The sequence below is a fragment of the Carcharhinus amblyrhynchos genome, chromosome 2 (assembly GCF_965287045.1).
Source record: "Carcharhinus amblyrhynchos chromosome 2, sCarAmb.v2.hapA, whole genome shotgun sequence".
Taxonomy (NCBI): Eukaryota; Metazoa; Chordata; class Chondrichthyes; order Carcharhiniformes; family Carcharhinidae; genus Carcharhinus; species Carcharhinus amblyrhynchos.
In genome coordinates this window covers 6,050,095-6,076,982 of record NC_137325.1, presented here as the reverse complement: position 1 = coordinate 6,076,982, position 26,888 = coordinate 6,050,095, and the positions used below count along the sequence as shown (strand labels likewise).

Below are 26,888 nucleotides of genomic sequence, written 5' to 3'. Positions count from 1 at the left end.
CACACATAGGCCAGACCAGGTAAGGATGGCAGATTTCCTTCTCTAAAGGATATTAGTGAACCCAGATGGTGAGCATTAGATTTTTATTGAATTCAGTCTCTCTCTCGGGGAACTTACCTTTACGGGAGCTCCCAGGACCAGTCGGGAAATCACGGGAGGAATCGACCGTCAGGGAATCTGAACTCTTGAAGCCATGAGTTCAGACCAGGGAGCTGCCTTGGATTGGTGAGTTGTGGTCAGGTGAAGTATATTTTTAACCCCTTCATTTCTTTAATATTTTAGTTCAGTGGAACTGAATGGAGTGGCGGTTTGGACAAGAGTCAGATTATCTGAGGATGTGTGGGTTAGGCCGATTGGCCATGCTGAAGTTGCCTCTTAGTGTCCTGAGATGCGTAGGTTAGAGGGGTTACTGGGTACATATGTAGGGATGTGGAGGTAGGGCCTGGGTGGGAATGTGGCTGTCACAGACTTGATGGGCCCAATGGCCTCTTTCTGCACTGTAGGGATTCTATGATTTCTATGATATTGAGTTCTAATTAGTTCTTACTAGAGCGGGCACCAACTGAGACAGTTTAGTGAGTTGTTTGACTGACCAATTTAGTTTAGTTATTACTGAATCAAAAGAGGGTTCACACAAATTAAATTTTAATTTTAATTAATTAACCAACAGAAGGTAATGTGGTCACACCAGTCCTATGCTCCACCTGTGACATGTGGGGTAACCCAGGACAGTCCAGCTGTCCCAGAGGATTACACTTGCAGGAAGTGTGAACAAATGAGGCTCCTAACAGATTGCTTAGATCGATTGGAGCACAATTAGGGACATGCATATGGCGGAGAGTATCACAGACAGAAGTTTCAGGTAGGTGACTGTACCCAAGGTTGAGGAAGGTAGATGCATGACAGTCACAAACAGTGGGCAATCAGTGCCCCCTGAAGCTGTCCCCTCCCTCTCTCAAACAGATACATCATTTTAGATGCTGTTGGGGAGGACGGCATATCAGAGGATGATGACAACAGTGGCCAGGACAGTGACACCACTGCTGGCCCTGCTGTACAGCAGGGAGGGTAAAAGTGCAGGCATGCAGTCATAGTCAGGGATTCAACAGTTAGAGGCACAGTCTGACACTTCTCAGCCCCTTGTTATGCTCTTATCACATCATATGCCTTAATTTTTGTAGAGTATCTTATGTAACACCTGAGTAAAAGCTTTCTAAAAATCCATGTATCAAAAAAAAATTGCATTTTTAGTTCAAGCCTAAAGAAATCCTGTTCTACTCATAATGTTCGGGGCGTAAGAACTTCTTCATTATTCTGCCCAAAACAGGACTGAGTAGTGGCAAGAAAAGTGGAGAAATCAGACAGAGAGGCTCACAGTCACATTCTCATCCTAGTTTCTATCTTCCTACCTTTGTTCTTTTCCTATGCAAACACTAAACAACAATGTTACAGAAGTGTAATGTTTAAATGTCCTGTGTTTGATTATGAGTCTGCTAACTGATCTATGCTTATTGTGCTTGATTGGTTAAGCCTGGGTGTGGACTCAGAGCAAAGTAAACGGCCGCCCCAGACAAGGTTGAGAGGTGCTAGAAGCCAGAGCTGGGATAAGCAAGGTGCAAACTTTTTGTGATGGCAGAAATATTTTGAAACCCTTGTAAATAAACCTGTTGCCCACGTGGAAACGAGTCCTATTTCTGCATCACTCCAGATATAAAATATGCAACTCACACCTTTCTCTCCATAACTCTGCAAATTCATCCTCGCTATGTAAATGCTGAATGAAAGTTGCTGTGGTATCTGATTAAAAGCACCCTTTCAGATAATGTGCTTCAGATCCTACTAACCCTTGTTCTCAGAGATGAAGCTGAGGGCAGCATGGCGGCACAGTGGTTAGCACTGCTGCCTCACAGCGCCAGTTCAATTCTGGCCTTGGGTGATTGTACTGTGTGGAGTTTGAACACTGCGCACATTTTTCCTCCGGGTGCTCTGGCTTCCTCCCACTGTCCGAAGATGTTCCAGTTGGGTGGATTGGCCGTGCTAAATTATCCCTTAGTGTCGCAAGATGCGTAGATTAGAGGAATTAGCGGGGTAACTACCTGGGGTTATGGGGATAGGTCCTGGGTCAGATAAAAATGGTGGGTCGGCGCAGACTCAGTGGGCCGAGTGGTCTCCTTCTGCACTGTAGGGATTCCGAGGATGAGGAAGGGGAGAGCAGATTATGGGAAAGGAGCAAAGAAACCTGAGGGTTAACCTTAAGAGATTCAGCATGAATCCACCAGTAAAGCAAATACACAGCTTGCTGCTCACCACTACTAGCAAGGATATAATACGTACCTGTCCTGGCTTCCACTGAGAAGTATGGTTGTCCCTCCAGGATGCTGTACACCACACGAGCACTATTTCCATATGTGGGGTCATCAGCGTCACTCGCTGTGAGCTGGATTACGGATGTACCTGCACAGAGATCACACACAATCATGGCTCTGTCACCTTGGAAACAGAGGAGTTTTACACAGTGGGTTACCTCTTAGCTCTGCAAACTGGAGGGAACTCAATGGAGGTAATTTTGTCTGCATGCGACAGTAATCATGAATCTGCCGCCCATTTTACATCTCCCTCCATTTTTAACTCCATTAGTTACACCATCAGAGTCAAAATGACCCCCATTTTGGGTGGGCCTTGTGCCTGCTAGAAAGGTTGCAACTTTTGAAGAAAACTGCTGGTGGTTTAATAGACCCATCAAACTAGAAAACACTAAAAGATAGAAAATCCAAAGCACAAAATGGACGTGGATACAACTGCAACGTTTAAGAGGCATCTTGACAGATACATGAATAGGCAGGGAATAGAGGGATATGGGCTATGTAGAGGCAAAAGGTCTTTAGTTTAGAAAGGCATCATGTGCCAGCACAGGCTTGGTGGGCTGAAGGGCCTGTTCCTGTACTGTGCTGTTCCTTGAAGTCATTTAAGCCCATTGTGTCCAGAACAAATCTGAGGTCACGAACCCAACCAACTCAAGAGCAGCTTCTTCCCTGTTGCCATTAGACCTTTGAGTGGTCCTACCTTATATTAAGCTGATCTTTCTCTAGACCCTAACTATGACTGTAACACTATTTTCTGCACTCTCCCCTTTCCATCTCCCCTACGTACTCTTTGTATGGTATGCTTTGTCTGCATAGTCATGCAGGAGCGAATGGGATGTTGGCATTTATAACTAATGGAATAGAATATATAGGTAAGGAATATTGTCACAACTATACAAGGCATTGGTGAAGGCTGCACCTGGAGTATTGCACACAGTTTTGGTTCCCTTATTTAAGGAAAGATGTAGTGGCATTGGAGGCAGTTCAGAGGAGGTTCACTAGATTGATTCCAGAGATGAGGGGTTTGTCGTACGAAGAGAGATTGAACAGTTTAGGCTGATACTCTCTGGAATTTAAAAGAATGAGGGGAGATCAAATTGAGGTATGCAAGATGATAAAAGGTATGGATAAAGTAGATGTGGAATGGATGCTTCCGCTGGTGGGGTAATTCTAGGAGGAGAGGTCACAGTCTTAGGATAAGGGGTGGTAAATTTAAAACAGAGTTGAGGAGAAACTACTTCTCCCAAAGGGTTGTGAATCTGTGGAATTCGTTATCCCAAAAATGTGATGGATGCTGGGACAGTTGAAGGAGGAGTTAGACAGATTTTTAATTGGTAATGGGTTGAAGGGTTATGGGGGGAAGGCAGGAAAATGGGGATGAGGAGCATATCAGCCATGACCATCTGGCGGAGCTGACCCGGCTGAATGGCCTAATTCTACTCCTATATCTTAGGAACTTATGAAACAATACTTTCACTGTATACCGATACATGTGACAATAATAAATCAAATCAAAAAAGTGCTATCTCTCTAATGTTGTCTTTCAACTCTTGGTCTGAGGTTTGGGAAGTTACTGCAACTTAAACACACGTTCAAGTTTGCTTTTAAATGTGGTAAAGGTTTCTGCCTTTCCCACTCTTTCAGGCAGTGAGTTCCAGACCATCACCACACTCTGGGTGAAAAGATTCCTCCTCAAACCTCCTCTATTCCTTCTAATCACTGCTTTAAATCTATGGCCTCTGATATTGAGGGAATCAAGTCTCAGGGAAATTCATCCTTCCTCTCCTATCTAAACACCTTACATTTTTATAAACTTCAATTCAATCTCCTCCCGACCTCCTTCTTTCCAAAGAAAACATCACGCCAGAACTTAAGAACCAGGAGCAGAAGTTGACAATTGAGCCCCTTTGGACCTACTTCTCCATTCAATATGATCATGTCTTGGCCTCAACTCCAATTTCCTGCCCATTCTCCATAATCCTCCACCCAATTAGTAATTAAAAATGTCTCTATCTCCTACTTAAGTTTACTCAATGTCCCTGCAGTCTGCCATAGTGGATTCCACAGATTCACGGCCCTTTGGGAGAAGCAATTTCTCCTCATTTGTTGTTTTAAATCTGCCACCTTTTATCCTAAAACTGTGACCTCTTGTTCTAGATTGTCGCACAAGAGGAAACGCCCTCTCCACATCTACCCTGTCAATCTCCTTTAGAATCTTATAAACCTCACTTAGCTCTCCTCTCATTCTTCTAAACTCGAGGGAGTATCGGCCTAAACTGCCCAATCTCTCTTCGTAAGACAAACCCCTCATCTCTGGAATAAATCTAGTGAACCTCCTCTAAACCATCTCTCATGCAAGTACATACTTTCTCAACTAAGGGGAATAAAACTGCACACAATATTCTAATTGTGGTCTCACTAATGCTTTGTACAGTAGCAGCAACACATTACTTTTATATTCTATTCTTTTAACAATAAATGTCACAATTCCATTTGTCTTCCTTATTACCCGCTGTACCGGCATATTAGTTTTCTGTGACTTATGCTCAAGGACATCCAGATCCCTCTACACCGAAACATTCTGAAGTTTATCTTTGCTTAGATATTAAGTTGCCTTACTATTTTTCTGACCAAAATGGATAATCTCACACTTGTCCACATAAGAACAAATCCCAGGTAATCCAATCTTTTCTAATTCTTGAAATTCTTCATTCTTGGGCTCGAATATAAGAGCAGGGATGTAATTCTGAGGCCATACAAGGCTCTAGTCAAACCCCATTTAGAGTATTGTGAGGAGTTTTGGGCCCCTTATCTAAGGAAGGATGTATTGGCCTTGGAAAGGGTCCAGAGGAGGTTCACATGAATGATCTCTGGAATGAAGAGCTTGTCGTATGAGAAACAGTACAGACTCTGGGTCTGTACTCATTGGAGTTTAGAAGGATGAGGGGGGGTCTTATTGAAACTTACAGGATACTCCAAGGCCTGGATAGAGTGGATGTGGAGAGGATGTTTCCATTCGTAGGAAAAACTAGAACCAGAGGGCATAACCTCGGGCTAAAGGGATGATCCTTTAAAACAGAGATGAAGAGGAATTTCTTCAGCCAGAAAGTGGTAAATCTGTGGAACTCTTCGCTGCAGAAGGCTGTGGAGGCCAGGTCATTGAGTGTCTTTAAGACAGAGACAGATAGGTTCTTGATTGATAAGGAGGTCAGGGGTTATGGGGAAAAGGCAGGAAAATGGGGATGAGAAAATTATCAGCCATGATTGAACGGCGAAGCAGACTCAATGGGCTGAATGGCCTAATTCTGCTCCTATGTTTTTATGGTCTCCCCTGTAAACTCTGTAAGAAATAATCTCATAAAATCTTAAGAAATGTATGGGATTTTATAGAAAGAGCTCTCTCTCTCACAAGGAGAACTTCTAGAACAGTCTCCAGGCTGACAAACATGCCAGGCCTGTCCCGTCTGCCGGTACAGACATGTCTATAGCACAGACTCTGAAACACGACATCTTTAGTGTGGATATCATTGGATCTCATGACCCATCCGTACCTTGAATCTCAGATGAGACACCTGGGTATTAAGGGCACCAAGTTTTAGTTAGACGTTGGCATTGAATGGTTACAAGTCAGGGATCATGGGATATTGACTTGGCTTGGGTGGGCTGATGGGGGATGTGACATATCTTGCAATTGGAGAGGTCAAATTGTAGCAAGGCAATGATTGGGTTAAATCGGGTCTGTAGGTTTAGCTGAGTGGAAGGAGAATAAGAATGTCCTGAGTGTTGAAGATGGAGGGGCATTTGTCCAGCTACTTGGGTCTATCCCACAAATGGGCCCATATGTTATGCATGTCAGAGCACATCCCACTTCAGGGAATGAGTCAGGTGAGGCACTGTTACCTCACAGTACCAGGGACCCGGGTTCGATTCTCGGCTCGGGTCACTGTGTGGAGTTTGCACAAATAAATAAACTGCAATAAATACCTCCATTCCCTGAGGCCTCTCTGTGGAGTGAGATTTTCAGGGTACATTCTGGTGGTCAAGAATTTAACTTGGCAGGGAAGGATAGGACTGGCAGAGGGACCCACATGTCACATAGACAGATAACAGCATCCGAGAATAGCCGGTGGGGGCAGTCACATGGAGATGATTCCGCTCCCCAGCGTGCAAGAGTAACGCTGTAGCTGCTCTGATTCTGCTACTCAGATGTTCAGTGTTATTGAATGAAATATAATCACTGTCATGTCACTTTGAGTCATAGAATTCCTACAGTGCAGAAGGAGGCCATTCGGCCCATCGAGTCTACACCGACTCTCTGACAGAATATCTTATCCAACCCACCCCTACCCTACACCCTAACCCCACACATTTACCATTACTAATTCCCCATAACCTACACATCTTGGGACACAAAGTGGCAACTTAGCCTGGCCAGTCTGCCTAACCTACATATCCTTGGACAGTGGAAGGAACACATAAGAAGTCTCACAACACCAAGTTAAAGCCCAACCAATTTAACCTGGTGTTGTGAGACTTCTTACTGTGTTTACCCCATGTCCAATGCCGGCATCTCCACATCATGATTACTGTGGGAAGAAACCAGAGCACCCGGAGGAAACCCTAGCAGACATGGGGACAATGTGCAAACTCCACACAGACAGTGACCCAAGCCAGGAATTGTATCTGGGTCCATGGGGCTGTGTGGTCGCAGTGCTGACCGCTGTGCCATCCTTATTCTGAAACTCTGCCCCCCAGTTTAAGATTTCCCCTATGAGTGAAAACATCATTAGCATCTATCCTGTCAAGGCCCATCAGAATGTTACATGTTTCAATAAGATCACCTTTCATTCTTCCAAGCTCCAACTTGTCCAATGTTTTCTCATAAGATAAACCCTTATTCCCAGTAATAAGTCAACTAAACTTACTTTGAATTGCTTCCAATGCCAGTATATTCTTCCTTAAGTAAAGAGACAAGAACCATATGCAGTACTTGGTGGCTTGGTGGCACAGTGGTTGGCACCGATGCCTCACAGTGCCAGGGACCCAGGTTTGATTCCTGGCTTGGGTCACTGTCTGTCTGGAGTTTGCACGTTCTCCCTGTGTCTGAATGGGTTTTCTCCGGGTGCTCCGGTTTCCTCCCACAGGCTAAACGATGTGCTGGTTAGGTGCATTGACACGGAGTGTAGAGACTAGGGAAATTTCACAGTAACTTCATTGCAGTGTTAATGTAAGCCTTACTTGTGACTAATAAATAATCTTTAAACTTTACTCCTAGTGTGGTCTCAATGCACTTAGCTGTGGTAGCAAGACTTCCTTATTTTTACACCCTAAACCTCTTGTAATAAAGGTCGACATTTAATTTGCTTTCCTAATTACTTGCTGTACCTGCATGCTGACATTTAGTCAGAAATACTCAGCAGGTCTGGCAGCACCTACGGAGAGACAAACAGGGTTGAAGTTTTGAGTCAAATATGACTTCTTCCAAACTCTTGAGATTTCTTTGTTCATCAGAGTTCAACAACTTAAGATAATGGGAGTGTAACTGAATACTTAAACCAATATCTATCGCAGGCATTTCACCATCAGCTTTTTACTGCATTATACGAGAGCTCTGAGCAGAATATAAATGAGAAAAAACCCATTGCATTCAGCTTAGGCTAATAGCAACTGCCTGACTCCATTCATTGAAGTGTTTTCATTGAAAGCCGGGTCACGCTACTGGAAATGTTGCCAGAGAGAGAGAGGGATAGAAGGAGAGATGGAGAGGGAGAGAGAGAGAGAGAGAGGGAGAGAGAGGGAGAGAGAGAGAGTGGGTGGGGTGGAGGGAGAGAGAGACATGGCCATGTACAACAATGTGAGTGGCACCAGCTTCTTGGAGAAGGGTTGAACTCAGTTTGTAAAGAGAGTGAGAGTAGCTTCAGTCACTCACTTTAAATTAGGAAATCTGACACAAAATGCTAGTGTAGCACGTACTGGCAAGAACCTCAAGACATTAGCAAAGATAGATCATGGTAAACAGGGCTGTCAAATTGTATCATCTTACTCAGAACTTCAGTTCATAAGGACTGTATTTCTTCTGAAGGCAAAGGAAGATCTTGAGGGGTACTTCTGGTTCATAGAAACAAAGAAGATAGGAGCAGGAGGGGGCCATTTGGCCCTTTGAACCTGTTCCGCCATTCACTACCATCATGGCTAATGTCCAAATCAATAGTCTAATCCTGTTCCCTCCCCATAACCTTTGATCCCTTTTGCTCCAAGTGCTACATCCAGCCACCTCTTGAATACACTCAATGTTTTGGCATCACCTACTTCCTCTGGTAATGAATTCCACAGGCTCACCACTCTTTGGGTGAAGAAATGTCTCTTCATCTCCGTCCTAAATGGTCTACCCTGAATCTTCAGACTGTGACTCCTCAATCTGGACACACCCACCATCGGAAACATCCTCCCTGCATTTTCCCTGTCTTGTCCTGTTAGAATTTTATAAGTCTGGAAGAGATTCCCCCCTCATTCCTCTGAACTCCAGTGAAAACAATCCTAACCTAGTCAATCTCTCCTCTTACATCAGTCCCACCAATCCGCAGAATCAGCCTGGTAAACCTTGCCTGCATTCCCTCGAAAGCAAGAACATCCCTCCTCAGAAAAGATTCACAACACTTTTATTAATAATTATGGCACTGGTTTGGTATAACCTAATAAAAATCAATTTTTATTACTGACATGGAGACATCTGTCTCGGGTTGTTGCTGGATTGTTCTGTGGCATCAGTTACAGAAATGGACCCCATGAGTCCTGGAAAAGAGATTGGAGCATCAGATTGGTCTAAGGGCCTTCCCAAGCTGCCTTGAAATGCAAATGAAAGGCCAATTGAGTGTCATGTCCCTTATTGGTTAGAACGGAGCATCTTCAGGATGTCTGGACACCCTATTGTTGAACCTATTGGACAGGCAGTGAAAATGATTAAAGAAAAATGCCTTTATAACAAGGAAATAAATGGTAAATTTGTAACTGGCTGGAATTCTCCAACATCCTTTGCACTGCCACTGCTGCTAGCAAGGATGGAAAATTTTGGTGCTTAGCCAAATCTCCATTCGCTGCAGCAGGACTGGAGAATTGCAGCCATGAGTAAAGTTAGAGAATTCTGTCCATTATCTGTCATAAACTATTGCTTGGTAGCCCAGAACCTGAATATTGCAGATATGAGACACATATTGCCAAAGTTTATTGTCTTAGACTTATCAGAACAAACACAAGAACTCCAAATTTCAAACAATCACAAAAATTAATACTACAGGAAGGAAGAGTGCTGATTTGTTGGCAAGTTGACGCTGATTGGCTGAGGTATTGCCCTGTTGAGAGCAACAATAGGTTTCTCAAATTCCCAAGTAATACGAAAAAGTTTCATGACTTGAACATGTTCCTTTTGTATGCAGAGAACAGGTCTCTGTTCATGAATGTAAATCACTATTTGCAAGAATAAATTAGCCATCTTATGAGCTTGATTGATTACCTTAAATTAGTTAGTGTAACTATTAACACACTTAGGATTATTCAGCAAGTGCTGCCCAATGACAGAATTATATTTATTGGTACATGTTTTCTTTTGGGCTTTGCAAACATTGGCTGGTTGAGTACAGGACATACCAAAGCACATTATTGCCGATGAAGTACTTTTGAAGTGCACTCATTGCTCTAATGTAGGAAATAGAGCAGTCATCTGTACACAGCAAACTCCCACAAACAGCAAGGTGGTAATGATCAGAGAATCAGCTTTTTGTGATGTTTATTAAGGAATAAATATTGGCCTGGGTGCCAGGGAAATAGCGACATATGGCCTTTTACAAACTCAGAGGGCAGATGTGGTCTCAGGTCACACGTGCCATTCGAGAGATGGCATCTTTGACAGTGCAGAATTTGACCCCTGAAGTGAGATTTAAATCTCCACACCTATGTCTTCAAACATGTGACTCATTGACAAGCGTGTTAATCACTGAATCATAGCTACGCTGCGTCAGTGCCACTGTGATAGTAATCACATGCAGGGACCTTTTAGCATTACCACCTTGTTTGAAGAAGCAAGCACAAAATTGATTCTTACCCATTGGGGACATCTCAGGAACGCTGGCCACATAGGGTCCATCGAGGAACTTTGGTTCGTTGTCATTGATATCCTGGATTTTGATGATGAATTCGGACTCTGGCTCCATTGGCCTCCCGGTCCACCTGTCTAAGGCCTGCGCGCGTAAGGTGTAGTGGGTTTTCTCCTCCCGATCTAGCCTCTGCACTGCGTGAATGTCCCCTGTGTTGTCATCAATAGTGAAAACCGTGCCAGCTCCATCACCAGAGAGGATATATCGGACGGAACCTTCTCCCTTGTCCATGTCTGAATGAAGCTATAATTACAAGAATGATAAAGCTGGTTTTATTATTATTGATTATTCTAACTCCACACTTACATCTTCAAATATTCACATTGCTGTCTCCTGCTATCCTATTTCCTCTTTCAGGAGAGTGTGGGCTGCACAGATCCTTTCACTGACTTATGAACAAACTTACCCAGCTCTCTTTGGACATCAACATCTCCCAACCTCTCAGCATTCAAGAAACGCTCCGTCTTTCTGTTTTTCCTTCCACAGTGGATAACTTCACATTTTTCCATTGTTGTATTCCTTCTGCCACTTACTCAGTCTGTCTAAATCCCCTCGAGATCCTTTTGCATCCTTCTCACAGTTCCCATTCCCTCCAAGTCTCATGTCACCAGCCAACTTGGAAATATTACATTTGGTCCCCGCGTCTATATCATTGCTATTGATTGTGAATAGCTGGGTCCCAAGTACTGATCCTCATGGTACCCACACGAGTCACAGCCTGCCATCCTGAGAATGATCCGGTTATTCCTACTGTCTATTTTCTGTCTTTAACCAACCCTCAATCTATGCCAGTATATTATTCCCAATCCCACCTGTTCTAATTTTGCTGAATAACCTCTTATCCGTACCTTATCAAGAGCTTCTGAAAATCCAAAGTGTGGATCTCATAAAAGCTGCTAAAGCATTTCATTATTTTTTTCTTGAATCTGAATGGTGGATGATATGTTGGTACAGTGGGTTAGCACGGCTGCCTCACAGCACCAAGGACCCAGGTTTGATTCTCGGCTTGGGTCATTGGGGAGTCTGCACATTCTCCCAGTGTCTGCACGGGTTTCCTCCAGGTGCTCCGGTTTCCTCCCACAGTCCGAAAGACGTGCTGGTTAGGTGCATTGGCCGTGCTAAGTTCTCCCTCAGTGTACCCGAACAGAGTGTGGCGACTAGGGGATTTTCACAGTAACTTCATTACAGTGTTAATGTAAGCCTACTTATGATGCTAATATATAATAATATCCCCCCAGCCTCATTCTTACCTTGCCCACGTATAAAGGTTCTGATCCAGTGTATTCCTCCAGCACAAAAAACTGGTTCCAGACCCAACCTCTCTTCATGCGATGATGCAGCAACTTATCACCTTGGCTGTTTCCCATTGCAGTCGCTGGCTGGACCTCAAACACTTGCACCAAATCGGCTAGACACAGAAACAGGCACAGCCCAGGTAGATATTTATTACACATGATATTGTAAATCCACATGGCCAATTGTACTGGAAAGGTAGATGGAGAGTAGGAGGAAAGGGACTGATCCTTTGTAAATTTGTGTTCTTCTGGAAGTTTGGATTGAAAGTCTTTGGTCAAATCTTTTATCGAGAATTAGGTTACGGTGATCTCCCTCTGATTTGCGGCCTTCACTTTTACGGTCAGCTGAGTTTAAAACCTTTTATCCAACGGAATTTTTCAAAGTTTCATCAGTGCAAGGACCTGCAATCAAAACACAAGCGAAATTTCAATGACATGCCGTGGATATGAGGAACATTTCAGACTGCTTCACAAACTGCTACACAATCTACACCAAACTGTGCTACACAAGTAAGGTGAATTATCTTGCTAAGTGTTAGGCTGAAACAAACAGTGAGCTTACTGGTAACAAACTTTACTTGGGATAAAAATTGTCGATAAGTGTGGCACACAATGAAACTTACATCTTAGATGAAGGTAAAATACAAAGAGCAAAGAGCAAAGGAACTTGTAGCGCAGGAATAGGCCCTTCAGCCTTCCAAGCTTGCACTGACCACGCTGCCCGTCTAAATCCAAACCCTCCTACCCTTCTGGGGATCATATCCTTCTATTCCCATCCTGTTCATGTATTTGTCAAGACACCCCTTAAAAGTAACTATCATATCAGCTTCTATTACCTCCCAGCAGTGAGTTCCAGGCATCCACCACCCTCTGTATAAAAAAACTTGCCTCGTACATCTCCTTTAAACCTTGTCCCTCACACCCTAATCCTTTGCCCCCTGGTAATTGACTCTTCCACCCTGGGAAAAAGGGTTCATTTCACCCATGCCCGTCATAACCTTGTAAACTTCTATCAGGTCGCTCCTCAACCTCCGTCTTTCCAGTGACAACAAACCAAGTTTCTCCAACCACTCCTCAGAGCTAAAGGCCCCCATCCCAGGCAACATCCTGATAAATCTTTTCTGTGCCCTCTACAAAGCCTCGACATCCTTCTGATAGTGTGGTGTCCAGAATTGAACACTGTATTCCAAATACGACTTACTACGGGTGCTAGAATCTGAAACAAAAGCAGAAAATTCTGGAAAACCTCAGCAGGTCTAACAGCATCTGTGGAGAGAGCCAAAGGGTCATTCAGATTTGAAACATTTGCTCTATTCTCTCACCACAGACACTGTCAGACCCGCTGAGATTTTCCAGCATTTTCTGTTTTTTGAGACTTAAATCTTGCTTTGATCAGTAATTGCTTTCTGCATCCATTTATTCATGTTAGTTAATGAAGAGTGTGCAATCTTTTACTACACATGCATCAGAAAACCATGTGATTTCAGAACACTGGTACATTTTTTGACAGTTTCAGCCAGATGGGAATATTATTACTTTGACGACTGATGTTTTGTATTCTTCAGGCTGTCTATTTGTCATCCTGATCCATCTGTCTGCTCTGTCTTTCAACGTGATTCTTACACCGAGAAAGAAAATGTTCCATTTTGATGTTCTGACATTCTTTGCAAGCATGCCCACAATTCAAAAACTGATCAGGCATGAGTGAGTAATGATGGGTTTTTACATTAATAGAAGAAAGCTGAGAGCGTGCTGTTGGGAGTAGCAGCTGTGGGTAGAGCACCAATATAAAAGCTGACACTCCAATGCAATAGAGCCATAGAGGTTTACAGCAGGGAAACAGGCCCTTCGGCCCAACTTGTCCATGCTGTCCTTTTGTTTCACCTTTAAGCTAGTCCCAATTGCCCGCATTTGGCCCATATCCCTCTATACCCATCCTACCCATGTGACTGTCTCAATGCTTTTTAATACTTTTATTTAGTGCTGACAGAGTGTACTGTGGCAAATTTAAAGTTTATTTATTAGTGTCACAAGTTGGCTTACATTAACACCACAATGAAGTTACTGTGAAAATCCCCTAGTCGCCGCACTCCGGCCCCTGTTCGGGTACACTGATGGAGAATTCAGCATGGCCAATGCACCTAACCAGCGCTTCTTTCAGACTGTGGGAGGAAACTGGAGCATCCGGGAGAAACTCACCCAGACATAGAGAGAATGTACAGAGTCCGCACGGACAGTGAGCCAAACTGGAAATTGAACCCGGGTCCCTGGAGCTGTGAGGCAGCAGTACTAACCACTGTGCCACCCAAATGCTGCATTTGGGCTAAGATGTTAATCTTAGTGCTGGTTTATCCTCTTGCGTGGATGGAAAAGATCCAAAAGCAGCATTTTGAAGAAGAGCAGGTGAATTATTAGGACGGCATGGTGGCGCAATGGTTAGCACTGCTGCCTCACAGCGCCGGGGACCGGGGTTCGATCCCCAGCTTGGGTCACTGTCTGCACATTCTTCCCACGTCTGCGCGGGATACCTCTGGGTGCTCCGCTTTCCTCCCACAGTTCAAAGATGCGTGGGTTAGCTGGATTGGTCATGCTAAATTGTCTCTTAGAGTCAGGTGGACTGGCTAGGATAAATACATGGGGCAACAGGAATCGGGCCTGGATGGGATTGTGGTCCATGCAGAATTGATGAACCGAATGGCCTCCTTTGGACTGTAGGGATTTTATGGTTATCCTCGCTATCCTGACCAATATTCATCCATCAACTCCCATTGTTTCCACACTGCAGTGCAGTTGAGCTGAGGTTTGGGTGAGGAATAGCACAGCATGCAGTTTCCCAGATATACGGTGTTACCATAACTGATGCATTTCAATCTCTACGATTCGGTCTGATTTTTCAATTCCACCCCAAACTTGTGGAAAACCAGCTACAAATTTGCAAATTGAATGAGTTTCTTGAAAGAGCGTTGGTTGCTGTTCAATTAATACACATGTAAATTTTAGATGTGTTGAGTAATTAAAACTAATTATTGGTGATATGATCGCACAGTGGTTTGCACGTGTGCCTCAGGGACCCGGGTTCAGTTCCCAGCTTGGGGCACTGTCTGTGTGCAGTTTTCACATTCTCCCTGTGTCTGCGTGGGTTTCCCCTGAGTGCTCCGGTTTTCTCCCACACTCCAAAGATGTGCAGGTTAGGATGACTGGCCATGTTAAATTGCCCCTTAGTGTCAGGGGTCTGGCTAGGGCAAATGCACGGGGTTATGGGGATAGGGCTTGGGTGGGATTGTGGTCGGTGCAGACTCGATGGGCCGAATGGCCTCCTGCACTGTAGTGATTCCATGATAATCGCTAATCGACAGCGAGAAACAGGTGACCTGGTCATTACCATGTCACTGCTTGTTGGAGCATACTGTGCGCAAATTGGCTGCCACCTTTCTTACATTAGACCAGTAGCTACGCTTCAAAAATCATTTCATTGGCTCCAAAGCTCTTTGGGGGCATCCGGTGGATGTGAAAGGCGCTATGGAAAGGTACTTCATTTTGTTAAAACATTCTCCATTTATTCTGTGAGAGTTTATGCTGAAACCTACAAGTCTTACCAACAGCATCCCTGTTACAGAAACAAGCAGTTAAAAAGATTTACCGCTGTGTTAATAGGTTTATTTAACCTGTGGAAACACAAAAGTACTACCATATATAAACTCATTAATGTTGGATGGTGCGCAGGGCACTGAAGTTTTGCGAGGTTAATACCTTCATTTCTGTAATGTTTCTCCAGCTCCTTGCCACTGGGATCAGTAATCTCTTCCAGCGAGTTCCCCAGTGATAGTGCTATTTAAGCAAAAGGTATGTATGGTGTTGTTTATATCTGTGGTGCCTCCAGCGATCTTTTTATCTGATTATTTGTTTGCATTGCTCCTGGTTTCAAATTGATTATATGTTTTCCTTTCTAAATATTCTGATTCGCTAGTTAGATCCTGCCAGTAGGTGACCAGCAATGTTTCAGAAGGTAGGTGTGATTGTTCCCCCAAGGAGGGCTGCAGGCTGGCATTATTTCAGAAACTGTCACCATGGGATTCATCAGGGGAAGAGCTGGGAGACTTTGGCTGGAATTTTACCGGCATGCCTGCCCCAGAATTGGCATGGACGAGCTTGCAGAACGGCATTGTCCCTTAGGCCTTGGGCAGGCGAGGTGGTAAAATGTAGCCGTGTTAGTATTGTGGGTTACTCCACTGTTCCCCGTTCCCCTACACCTAGAAAGTCCCATTCACTTGGTCCAAATCCACAGCCCAGTCCTCAAGGCACCTGCCTGCATCTCCAGTCTTCACCCCAGCGATAAGATTACAAGAGCGGAATGCGGTAGAATGATGGCTTTCGCTGTTCAAAGCCCCATTAGACCACAGCTCAAGCAGTGATCCTGAGCACCACATCTTATATTGGCCTTGGAGGGAGTGGAACGTGAATGGTATCTGGACTCCAAAGGTGAGGTTTTCCAGCCGCGCTCGTACCGAAACCTAAAAATCCCGCTTGAGGTCAATGGTTCTTTGAATGGTCCGTGTCCCGCCTACTATGAATCCTGTAATGGGCGAGATGGGAAAGTTCTGCCCCAAGAGTGAAATGATGAAGAGAGATTACAGAAAGTGGTTTGTATTCCCTGGATTTTTTTGAACGTTAAGGGGTGATTTGATGAAGGTTTTCCAGATATTAAGCATCTCAAACAGAGGTGAATGGAGAGAGAGATTCTTTGCACTGGCTGAGGAGGTCCAGGACTAGTGACAGAGTCAATAGATTAGAACCGGGCCTTTCTGGAATGAAGCTGAGAAACACTTCTTCTCACAGAGCTTGGTAGAAGTTTGGAACTCTCTCCCACGATTGATGCTAGATCAATGGTTAATTTTAAATCTGAGGTTGATAGGCTTTCCCAGCCAAATCATAGAATCCCTATGAAGAAGGAGGCCATTCAGCCCATCGAGCCTGCACTGTGCTGCTCAGGATCACTGCTTCAGCTGTGGTCTAATGGGGCTTTGAACAGAGAAAGCCATCATTCTACCGCATTCCCCTCTTGTATTCTTATAGCTGGGGTGAAGACTGGAGATGCAGGCAGATAGATTAAGGACTGGCTGTGTAATGGGCAACCCATCCCCATTACCCTACATGTTTACCATGTTAATTTCCCTGGAACTAGGGTCAATTTAGCACGGCCAATCCACCTAACCCGCACATCTTTGGATTGTGGGAGGAAACTGGAGCATCTGGAGGAAACCTGCGCAGACACGGAGAGAATGTGCAGACTCCACACAAAAATTGACCCTTTTAAGTTCAGGGGCTGATATAATTGCTGTTACATTCCACAAGGGGCAACTGTGCTCCTGAGGAGATTTTTGGCAAAGCGTTTCAGCAGGAAGAACATTTTTGTCAGTGCAACATTATACACAAGTGACATAATGCATTTCAATTTGATTTAGCAATGGCATGTAAACAAACGGGAACAACAAATTCTTTTTAATGGAGGCAATGTGCTTTAAACTACACAGACACAGGGAACATTCAGCCCATGTGGTGGATGCAGACATGTTACAGTATCTGCTAATGACTAAATAATTCAGGATGTTAGTGGCCACGTAGTGTGAGAATTAACATATTTTTCCTTCAGGTTCTCTCCGACTTGACAGCAATGCTGAGCGGCAGGGGAGCATTTTCGTAGTGGTTAAGGGTCTTTTGTTGAGATCAATTCATACTAGCCTGAGACCTCAGTTAGTTCAGGCCAACTTTTCCTGCTTTATTTGTGACTGTGTTCAATGAACTCCATTATTTATTCAGCACACACAAACCACTCTCTATCTGCACAGCGATGGGTTTGAATAGCGAGCAGCTCACAGTGAGGTCAATTGGTTGGTGGTGACTATGTAAGAATAGGGACCCACATGATGAGTCAGAAGTGGCAGAAGAAACTAAGGCAAAAAAAACCCCCTCCAAAACATCAGCTTTCGTTTATATACTGCAAAGAACTTGATTTCTCTCTTTACTGATGAACGTGAGGTGAACCGCGACTCTTTATCAGTGGAGAATATGCTTACAATAGACAACTATTCACGAGCTGTTAAGACATGATCTGGCATCATTTAAGCATTACTTTGTGAATTGCGCCATTTTACTTTTCAACCTGAAATGTGGCCTTGGACCCTCTTTTGGTCAGCAAAGAATAAATAAATGAGAAAAATTATAAATTAATTTAAATTTTAAAAACTTCCTGGAATAATTCGCTACGTGCAAGGGTAAAACATTTCAAATTGCTCTCTTTCTGGTCTGAAGAAGTTAAAGCTTATTTTTCGGTCACAAGTAGGCTCACATTAACGCTGCAATGAAGTTACTGTGAAAATCTCCCCGTCACCACACTCCGGCGCCTGTTCGGGTGCACTGAGGGAGAATTTAGCTTGGCCAGTGCGTCTTTCGGAGGAAACTGGAGCACCCGGAGAAAACCCATGCAGACACAAAGAGAACATGCAGACTCCACACACACAGTGATCCAAGCCAGGAATCAAACCTGGGTCTCTAGCACTGTGAGGCAGCCGTGCTAACCACTGTGCCACCCTGACTGGCAATGCAGGAATATAAATCTCCTAAATCTAAATTCTCCCCTATGTACTCTATGAACGATATGCTTTGTCTGTGTAGCACGCAAGAAACTATACCTTTCACTGTATCCCAATAAATGCTCGGCTTGTGAAATCCTGCCCGAGGTTAACGGAGAATTCCATTCTGCAAGCCTCTGCCGTTCCGGAGTGGGTAAAATTCCAGCCAATCTCTCCAGTTTGGAAAGGGAGCAACTGAAATAGTGGAGACTCATTCCTGCAGCTGGTGAATTGTTTATGGAGGTTTTTAAAATGTCAGATTTTCTCTCGTCTCTGAATCCAGCCGTTCTTTCCCTCCTTCTGTGTCTAATTTGACTCTAATTCCTGTGACTTCCATCTCCATCGTTCCTATTCCTTTCCCAATCCTCAAATCCCATTAGTTAAGGAGATAGACTGTTGTTCAGCAAGGTCGCAGACACCCTACTGGCTTCATCGCACCGTTAGCAGCTCAGAATTCCGACAACTTGTGGCTCCAGGGTTTGTTGAGCTGAAGGTGATGTGGAAAGCAGTCCAAATGAAGACTGTTTCAATCCCTGTTCAGCTATTTTCTTTGATGCTCCCACAGTCTTCACTGACCCACAATCTTCATTGACCACTACACCACCCCGCCTCTCCCCCCACCCCAACCCGCCCGGTTCCTCATTCTGTCCTTTCCTTTCACTCTGCACATCTGTCTCAGCATCCCGTATCTCACTGGTATCCAATCGTTGTCCCTCGCTTCCCAAAGTTTCTCCCCTGTTCACCAAGGCCCTCCTCACAGCCATCTTTCCGATCCTTCCTTTTGGTCTCAGCCAGGCTTTTCCCTCACACAACACTCGCACTTCCGCCTTGTCCTGCAAGAGAGTTGCTGGAGTGTGTGGCGGGGGGGGGAAGGCACAAAAGAAATTGCGAAATCTTGCTGCACGTCCTTCTGTCTGCGACCGGAGGAAGTGGGGAAATGAGCTCTTCTCTCAATTATTCCAGCCAGAGATAATGAATCTGTTGCTTGGTTTCCGTCCCCCTCACTTCCATCAACGGTAACTACCAGCTGGGCTGACTTCTTTTTTAAAGAGTGCACATGTTATTTGGAGTGAGGCTGTTAGTGGCAGAGGCTGGAGAAGTCCACCACCCACCTTCAACACAAGAGGGAGCACCTTGCTTCTCCTGTCGAGCTCTGATGTTGCAAAGGAAAATACCGCGCCATTCAACTCCTTACAATGTCTAATTGCTTTCTTCAGATGTGGAAAATCTTATGTTCTCCTGTACAGCCAAGTGTTCACGTTACTGGCCTTGAAATCCGGGGCACCTGGACTAATTCCCTGGCCATGTTTAAGATTGCTTATTCTTCGTCACAAGTCGGCTTACGTTAACACTGCGGTGAAGTTACTGTGAAAATTCCCTTGTCGTCACACTCCGGCGCCTGTTCAGACACACTGAGGGAGAATTTATCATGGGGCAGCCAGCACGCCTTTTGGACTGTGGGAGGGAAACCAGAGCACGTGGAGGAAACCCACGCAGGCATGGGGAGAATGTGCAGTCTGCGCACAGACAGTCACCCAACCTGGGAATCGAACCCGGGTCCCTGACAGCGGTGCTGACAACTGTGTCACCCTGCCGCCCCTTTGTAAATCCCCACCTAGCAGGAAATGATGCAGATCCTGTATACTTTAAACTGAAACTCCAGTCATTGCCAACTTTCACTAGTTTTTGCTTCGCGACGGCTGTGGAATTTAAATTCAGTTTATTAATAAACCTGCAGTTGAAAAACCAAAGTGCCATCGGTGAAGGCGAAACCACTATCGACGATCATAAAAACCCGTCTGGTTCGCTACTGACCTCCAGGGAAGGAGGTTAGGCCGCATTTGGAGTACTGCGTCCAGTTCTGGTCACCTTACTACCGGAAGGACGTGGAGACTCTGGAGAGGGTGCAGAGGAGGTTTACCACGATGTTGCCTGGCATGGAAGGACTGAGTTACGAGGAAAGGTTGGACAAACTAGGACTTTTCTCCTTGGAAAGACGGAGATTAAGGGGAGACATGATAGAGGTATATAAGATACTGAAGACAATAGATAGAGTCAATAGTGACAGGCTGCTCCCTAGATTGGGTACAATTACGAGAGGTCATGATCTAATGGTGAGGGGGCAGAAGTATAATTTGGATGTGAGAGGAAGGTTCTTCATGCAGAGGGTCGTGGGGGTATGGAACGCGCTACCGAGTAGGGTGGTGGAGGCAGGAACGTTGGACTTGTTTAAGGTTTACTTAGATAGACACATGAGCAAAACAAGGATGAAGGGTTATAGTAGGGGGTATTAAATAGGGTCAGAGCCTCGGGAGACACCGGAAATGCAGACTTACATGTTAACGTTTTTGTCTTTTTATTCCGCACGTGGAGGTCCACCTTGTTGTCAAACGAGGGGCATGCACACGGTGGGTTGTGCGTGGGCTGCTCTTGGAGGTTCCGGGAGTGGCCTAGTACTTCGTGTCGGTGTGTGTGCTTGATCCTGGACCGGTAGACGGGCACCGCAACAGCTCGGTGACTAGCACTGCTAGCTGTGCAGATACATGGATTTGGGCCTGTGTCTGTGGGAGTTTGCGCATTCTCCCTGTGGTTGCGTGGGTTTCCTCCGGGTGCTCCGGTTTCCTCCCACACCCCAAAGATGTGCTCTTAGGCTGATTGGTATACCAAATTGACACTATTCTCCCCTGAATCTGGCTAAGTTAGGGGTTCCACTCGCATACATGCAGGGCAGGGTAGGTGTAGGAGGATGCGGTGGCGCGGGCTCGTTGGGCCGAAGGGCCTGTTTCCCGTGCTGGGTTGTTCTTTGTTTTTTTTTTGTTTGAAATCTGCCACCCCAACCTGGTTTGGCCTTGTAATGACTCGATGTGGCAAACAAGAAGAACAAGATACAATGAAGGGTGTAACAGCACAAACTGTCCAGATCTATTCCTAACAACACCCCGACTCTGACTGGAGGCCTCCAGCCCCGGGAATGTCGCCCTCACTCCCAATTGGCCCCCCGGTTTGCACTCTCGCGCTCCATTGGCTCCAGCCCGCTCACATTGTCCCGTGAACGACAGCCCCTTAAAGGGGCCACGCTAACAGCAGGCCTACCCGTGACCCCGTGACAAAAACAATACGGCTAACTTTTAATTCACCCTCCCCACCCCTCAGAGGAATTCCACAGTAGCTTCATTGCAGTGTTAATGTAAGACTTAAAAGCGACTAAAAAATCAACTTTAACTCAAATGGTCCAACTGATACCATAATTACTCTCCATCTGCTGGGTAAAATTGTGAAGGAGGTACAATAATATCGCCTCCTCGTCTTCGCCCTCTTGACTGCTAACCTACTGATGATAGGAATGGTAAAGTAACCCGTGTTCGTTAATGGCCGGTTCACCCTTCTTGACAATCAATGGGTCATCAGAACCCTGCTCCTGTCAAATTAAATCCCCAGTTTTAATAGAAAGGACACAACTGACACGGGAAAAATGTAAAGAGGTTAAATAGAAAACACTGTTTGTGATCCTCGTGCCGTTCTGCTAGTTGGGGCAATGACGTTAAGTTGAAGTGGGGGATGCAGAATGGAGTATCGGGGATTTTAGATGTAATCAGAGAATAGAAAAAACAGGGGGTGATTCTCCCAAAAGCGCTGAATTGGTGGGAAAACTGTTCTAGATCACGACTGTTTAGTCAGTTCAGCTTCTCACCCGAATCTCCGCACTCTGTGCAATACAGAGGTCACAATCATGAATCACATTAAAAACCCAGGGGGCGATGCCCATTCGTGCCAGAGTTTGACTGTTCTGGAACTTTGCGCATCGCAGTTGTCCCGATCCGTCAAACTCCCCATTTGCTGGCCAGCTCAATCGCTGGCCAACCCAGAACTCCCACACTGCTGCCCCTCCAGCCGCACCCCCCCCCCAAGGCCTGGTTGCGGCCCCCACAACAATTCCTGAGCCAGCCCTGACCCCCTCCCTTCCCGGAGTACGCTGATGTCCAGACCCCCTGCACTCAGCAGCGGCAATCCCCCACTCCCCTCTCATCTGACAATACCTCCCCCTCTCCCCTGTTGAACCTTCCCCAGGGAGGCTGGGCCCCTACGCAGACCACCGTAGCCCACCTCCTCCCCCAGCCCACCCCAATCCTGCCTTCCCTTCAGCCCGGTCCGATCCCAATGCAGTGTGGCAGCAGGACCCCCACCCCAGCGATCGTCCTAACCCACCAACAATAGGCCCCATCCCCTTGGCGTTGCCCAATGTCCAACGGGCTGTGCTCAGATGCCCTGGGCATGGGTACTTTGCCCCTTGGGCAGTGCCAGGGGGCACAGGCTGCTTCACAGCGTCAGGCACCTGGGTTCGACTCCTGGCTTGGGTCGCTGTCTGTGTGGAGTCTGCACGTTGTCTGCGTGGGTTTCCTCCGGGTGCTCTGGTTTTCTCCCACGTTCTGAAAGATGTACTAGTTAGGCAAATTAACCTGAACAGGAGCCAGACTGTGGCGACTAGGGGAATTTCACTAACTTCATTGCAGTGGTTAATGTGAGTCTTACTTGTGACTAATAAATAAACTTTACTTTTAATCTATTTACATCCGTTTGCAGACTTGTTAGGTCCTTTTCGCAACTTAGCTTCTGAAACATATTTGTGTTATCAGAAAATTTAGTAACCATGCATTCGATACTGTAATCCAAGTTATTGATAATGATTGTACATAGCTGAGACCTCAGCACTGATCCATGTGACACTCCACTCATTACAGCTTGCCAACCAGAAAATGACCCATTTATGCCTACTCTCTGTTTCCTGTTATTTAACCAATCCTCTATCCAAGCCAATATGTTCTCCCCTACACCATAAGCTCTTGTGTTGTGAAGTAATGTTTGATGTGACACCCTGATGTGGCCTTTCTGAAACCTAAAGTACTGTACATCTCCAAATTTCGCTTTGTCCGTCTTACTTGTCACTTTCTCATTGAACTCCAATAAACTACTCAAACATGATTTCCCTTTCACAAAACCAGGTTGACTCTGCCTGATTGCGTTGAGATGTTTGAAGTGCCCTGCCATAATCGCCTTCTTGATAGTTGCCAGTATTTTCCTGATGATCAATGTGAAGCCAGCTGGCCAATAGTTTCCTGTTTTCTGTATCCCTCTTATCTTGAATAGAGGAATTACATTCACTATTTTCCAAACTAAGGCAACATTTCTGGGGTTTAGGAACTTATGGAAATTTAAAATCACCTTAGCCTTCTTGAGACCTTAGGATGAAATCATGCTCTGGGGATTTGTCAGCTTTTAGTTCTGATAATTTTCTCACTATGGTGACTGTAATTGTTTCAGGTTCTTCTCTCCCTTTCCCCTTTTCATAGAAACCCTGCAGTGCAGAAGGAGACCATTCAGCCCATCGATTCTGCACCAGCAACAATTCCACCCAGGCCCTATCCCCGTCATCCCACATACTTACCCGGCTAATCCTTCTAACCTGCACACCCCGGGACACCAAGGGGCAATTTAGCATGGCCAATCAACCTAACTCGCACATCTTTAGAGTGTGGGAGGAAATTGGGGCACCCGGAGGAAACCCATGTAGAAACGGGGAGAATGTGCAAACTCCACACAGACAGTGACCCGAGGTGGGAATTGATGCACGATGATTTCTGTGATGTTATTTGTATTATCTACAATGAAGATAGATGCAAAATATTTGTTTCTTTCATTCAACATATTCTTATTTTCCATAATTAATTCCCCAGACTCACAGTGGAGCAGCAACATTCAATTTACTAGTGATTTTCCTTTTTAATAGCGCCAAATCTCCGCTCACTGCAGCGGGATCAGAGAATCCTGCTGGCATGAAAATTCTGGCCATTTTTTATATTTCTAGCCAGCTTTCTCTTATCCTACAACTTCTCTCTCCTTATTAACTGCTGTTCTTTATGTTCTGTCCAATCCTCTAATCAGTTAGCAGGAGAAGGGCAACGGCTCTGTGGGAAAACCACCACTTGCAAACTCCCCTCTAAGTCTCTCACCATCCTGACTTGGAAATATATCACCGTTCCTTCAATTTCGCTGGGTCAAAACCCTGGAACCCCCTCCCTAACGGCAGTATGGGTGTTCCCTTGACACATAAGAACATAAGAAATAGGAGCAGGAGTAGGCCATCTAGCCCTTCGAGCCTGCCCCGCCATTCAATAAGATCATGGCTGATCTGTCGTGGCTCAGTTCCACTTTCCCGCCCTCTCCCCATAACCCTTAATCCCCTTGCCTATCAAAAACCTATCTACCTGCGTCTTAAATATATTTAGCGAGGCAGCCTCCACCACTTCAACGGGCAGAGAATTCCAGAGATTCACCACCCTTTGAGTGAAGAAGTTCCTCCTCAACTCCGTTCTAAACCGCGCCCCCCTTTATCTTGAGGCTGTGCCCTCTAGTCCTACTGTCCTTTCTGAGCAGGAAGAGCCTCTCCACCTCTATCCTATCCATCCCATTCATCATCTTATATGTCTCAATGAGATCTCCCCTCATTCTTCTAAACTCTAACGAGTACAAGACTAGTTTATTCAGCCTCTCCTCATAGTTCAACCCCCTCAACTCCGGTATCAGCCTAGTAAACCTCCTCTGCACTCCCTCCAAGGCCAAAATATCCTTGCGTAAGTGCGGCGCCCAAAACTGCACACAGTACTCCCGCTGCGGCCTCACCAGTGCCCTATACAGCTGCAGCAAGACCTCCCTACTTTTATATTCAATCCCCCTCGCTATGAAGGCCAGCATCCCATTCGCCTTCCTGACCACATGGACTGCAGCAGATCAAGAAGACAGCTCATCATCATCTTCTCAAGGGAACAAGCGATGGGCAATAAATTTTAATTGAATGCACCCCTGAAAAGAATTTTAAAAATGAGTTGGACAGATGGGTTGCTTTGTGTGACAAATGCTTGGCAGCTGTCATCTTTTTTATTCATTTGTGGGCCATGGGCGCCGCTGGCTGGGCCAACATTTATTGTCCATCCCGAGTTGTCTTGTCCAGGGGCAGTTGAGAGTCAACCACATGGCTGTGACTCTGGAGTCACATGTAGGCCAGAGTGGTTAAGGATGGCAGATTTCCTTCCTTAAAGGACATCAGTGAACCAGATGGGTTTTTCTGACAAGCGACATTCATTTCATGATCATCAGTAGATCCTTAATTCCAGATTTTTTCAAAAAAAAAAACCTGAATTCAAATGCCACCACCTGCCTAGGTGGGATTCGAACTAGTGTCCCCAGAACATTAGCTGAGTTTCTGGATTAATGGTTTAATGATGACACCACTCGGTCATCACCTCGCTCAATGGTAATAGACACAAGAGCATCAGTGTGCCAGTCTATAGCGATGAGCTTTGACTCTGAGTACAGCAGGATAAGGAGGTTAAGGGAACAGTGAGGCAAAGAAGGATTTCCAGTCCCTCAAGCCACTTTGGACATCAGTACCCTCCATATCTGCAGGTTGTCTTGGCGATGCTTTACTGGGACAGGTAACAATCACTCATGTAGCAAAAAACCCAACTGTTCCTCGTCCCACCATCAGTGAATGGTAAGTTCTCTACCTGTCTGGCTTTATTAACAGGATGATTCTGCAACAGAGAGCTGTTGTAGCTTCGATATGGGATGCTAGAGTGAGACCCATGATAAATGCAGTCTCCTGCAGTGCTTGATAAGGCTATCTTTTCCAAATGAGACACCATTAAAAAGGTATAAAAGTGCAAAATAATGAGCGATATCAATTCTATTGGCGTTAAATGAAAAACCTTGTCACTACCAGTGGCGAATGGGTTACAGATTATTGCACAGTTCCTCGCACGGGTATCTCACGAATGCTTTCTATGAATATTTAATAAGAGCACAGTATAAAAAGACAAAACACTGACATTCAAAATTTGCAGGCACCTGACTAAATCATGAGTGAGGAAGTCACACACAAACTGTTCTGTTCCTTTATACGACCCAGCTTTGCGGTGTCCTGTGTGAAAGTTTGCTAATTTGACATAAGGTATGAATTAAAAGAAAATGCTGGTGCAGATGTAACCTTTCTACATCATAGCTTTGTGTTAATTTCAATTCAATATGAAACAGCAATACTACAGTTAATTTTCAATTAGTTACACAGCACTTGCATTGTTACGACACTTTAAAGGTTTTGATATTTCAGCAGTGATTCCACAATGCAATTAAACTAATGTCTCGATCTCTTCTCCTTCTCTTCCCCTCTCAGTGAAGTGTTCCCGAAACACCCACTGCTGATTTCTCACCAGCGTTTTTATGACAATTGTCTTGTTAGTGCAACATTACCAAGATTGCTTATGGCCAGATTATTCTCAGCTGTCTCCTAATAATTCCCTGGCAGTGACTAAGAGAGTGTCTTTGGATGCCTTTATCTGCCTGTGTAGCTGATCTGCTGTTCTCCGCCCACGGCCCTTTCCGAAAAACACAAAACTA

The 26,888-nt window shown here is 45.1% G+C and overlaps 1 protein-coding gene across 1 annotated transcript in view; it reads right to left on the bottom strand.

The window, feature by feature from the left end:
* The window catches only part of LOC145360140 (cadherin-20-like), a 151,004-nt gene that overhangs the window by 32,336 nt on the left and 91,780 nt on the right, over positions 1–26,888 (bottom strand). Inside the window, exons 2-4 of the mRNA XM_080215122.1 lie at positions 11,764–12,210; positions 10,462–10,756; positions 2,335–2,454 (exon numbers count right to left, since the gene is read on the bottom strand). Coding sequence (XP_080071248.1) covers positions 2,335–2,454; positions 10,462–10,756; positions 11,764–11,985 — 637 coding nt within the window. The 5' untranslated portion in view covers positions 11,986–12,210. The remainder of the gene's footprint in view (positions 1–2,334; positions 2,455–10,461; positions 10,757–11,763; positions 12,211–26,888) is intronic.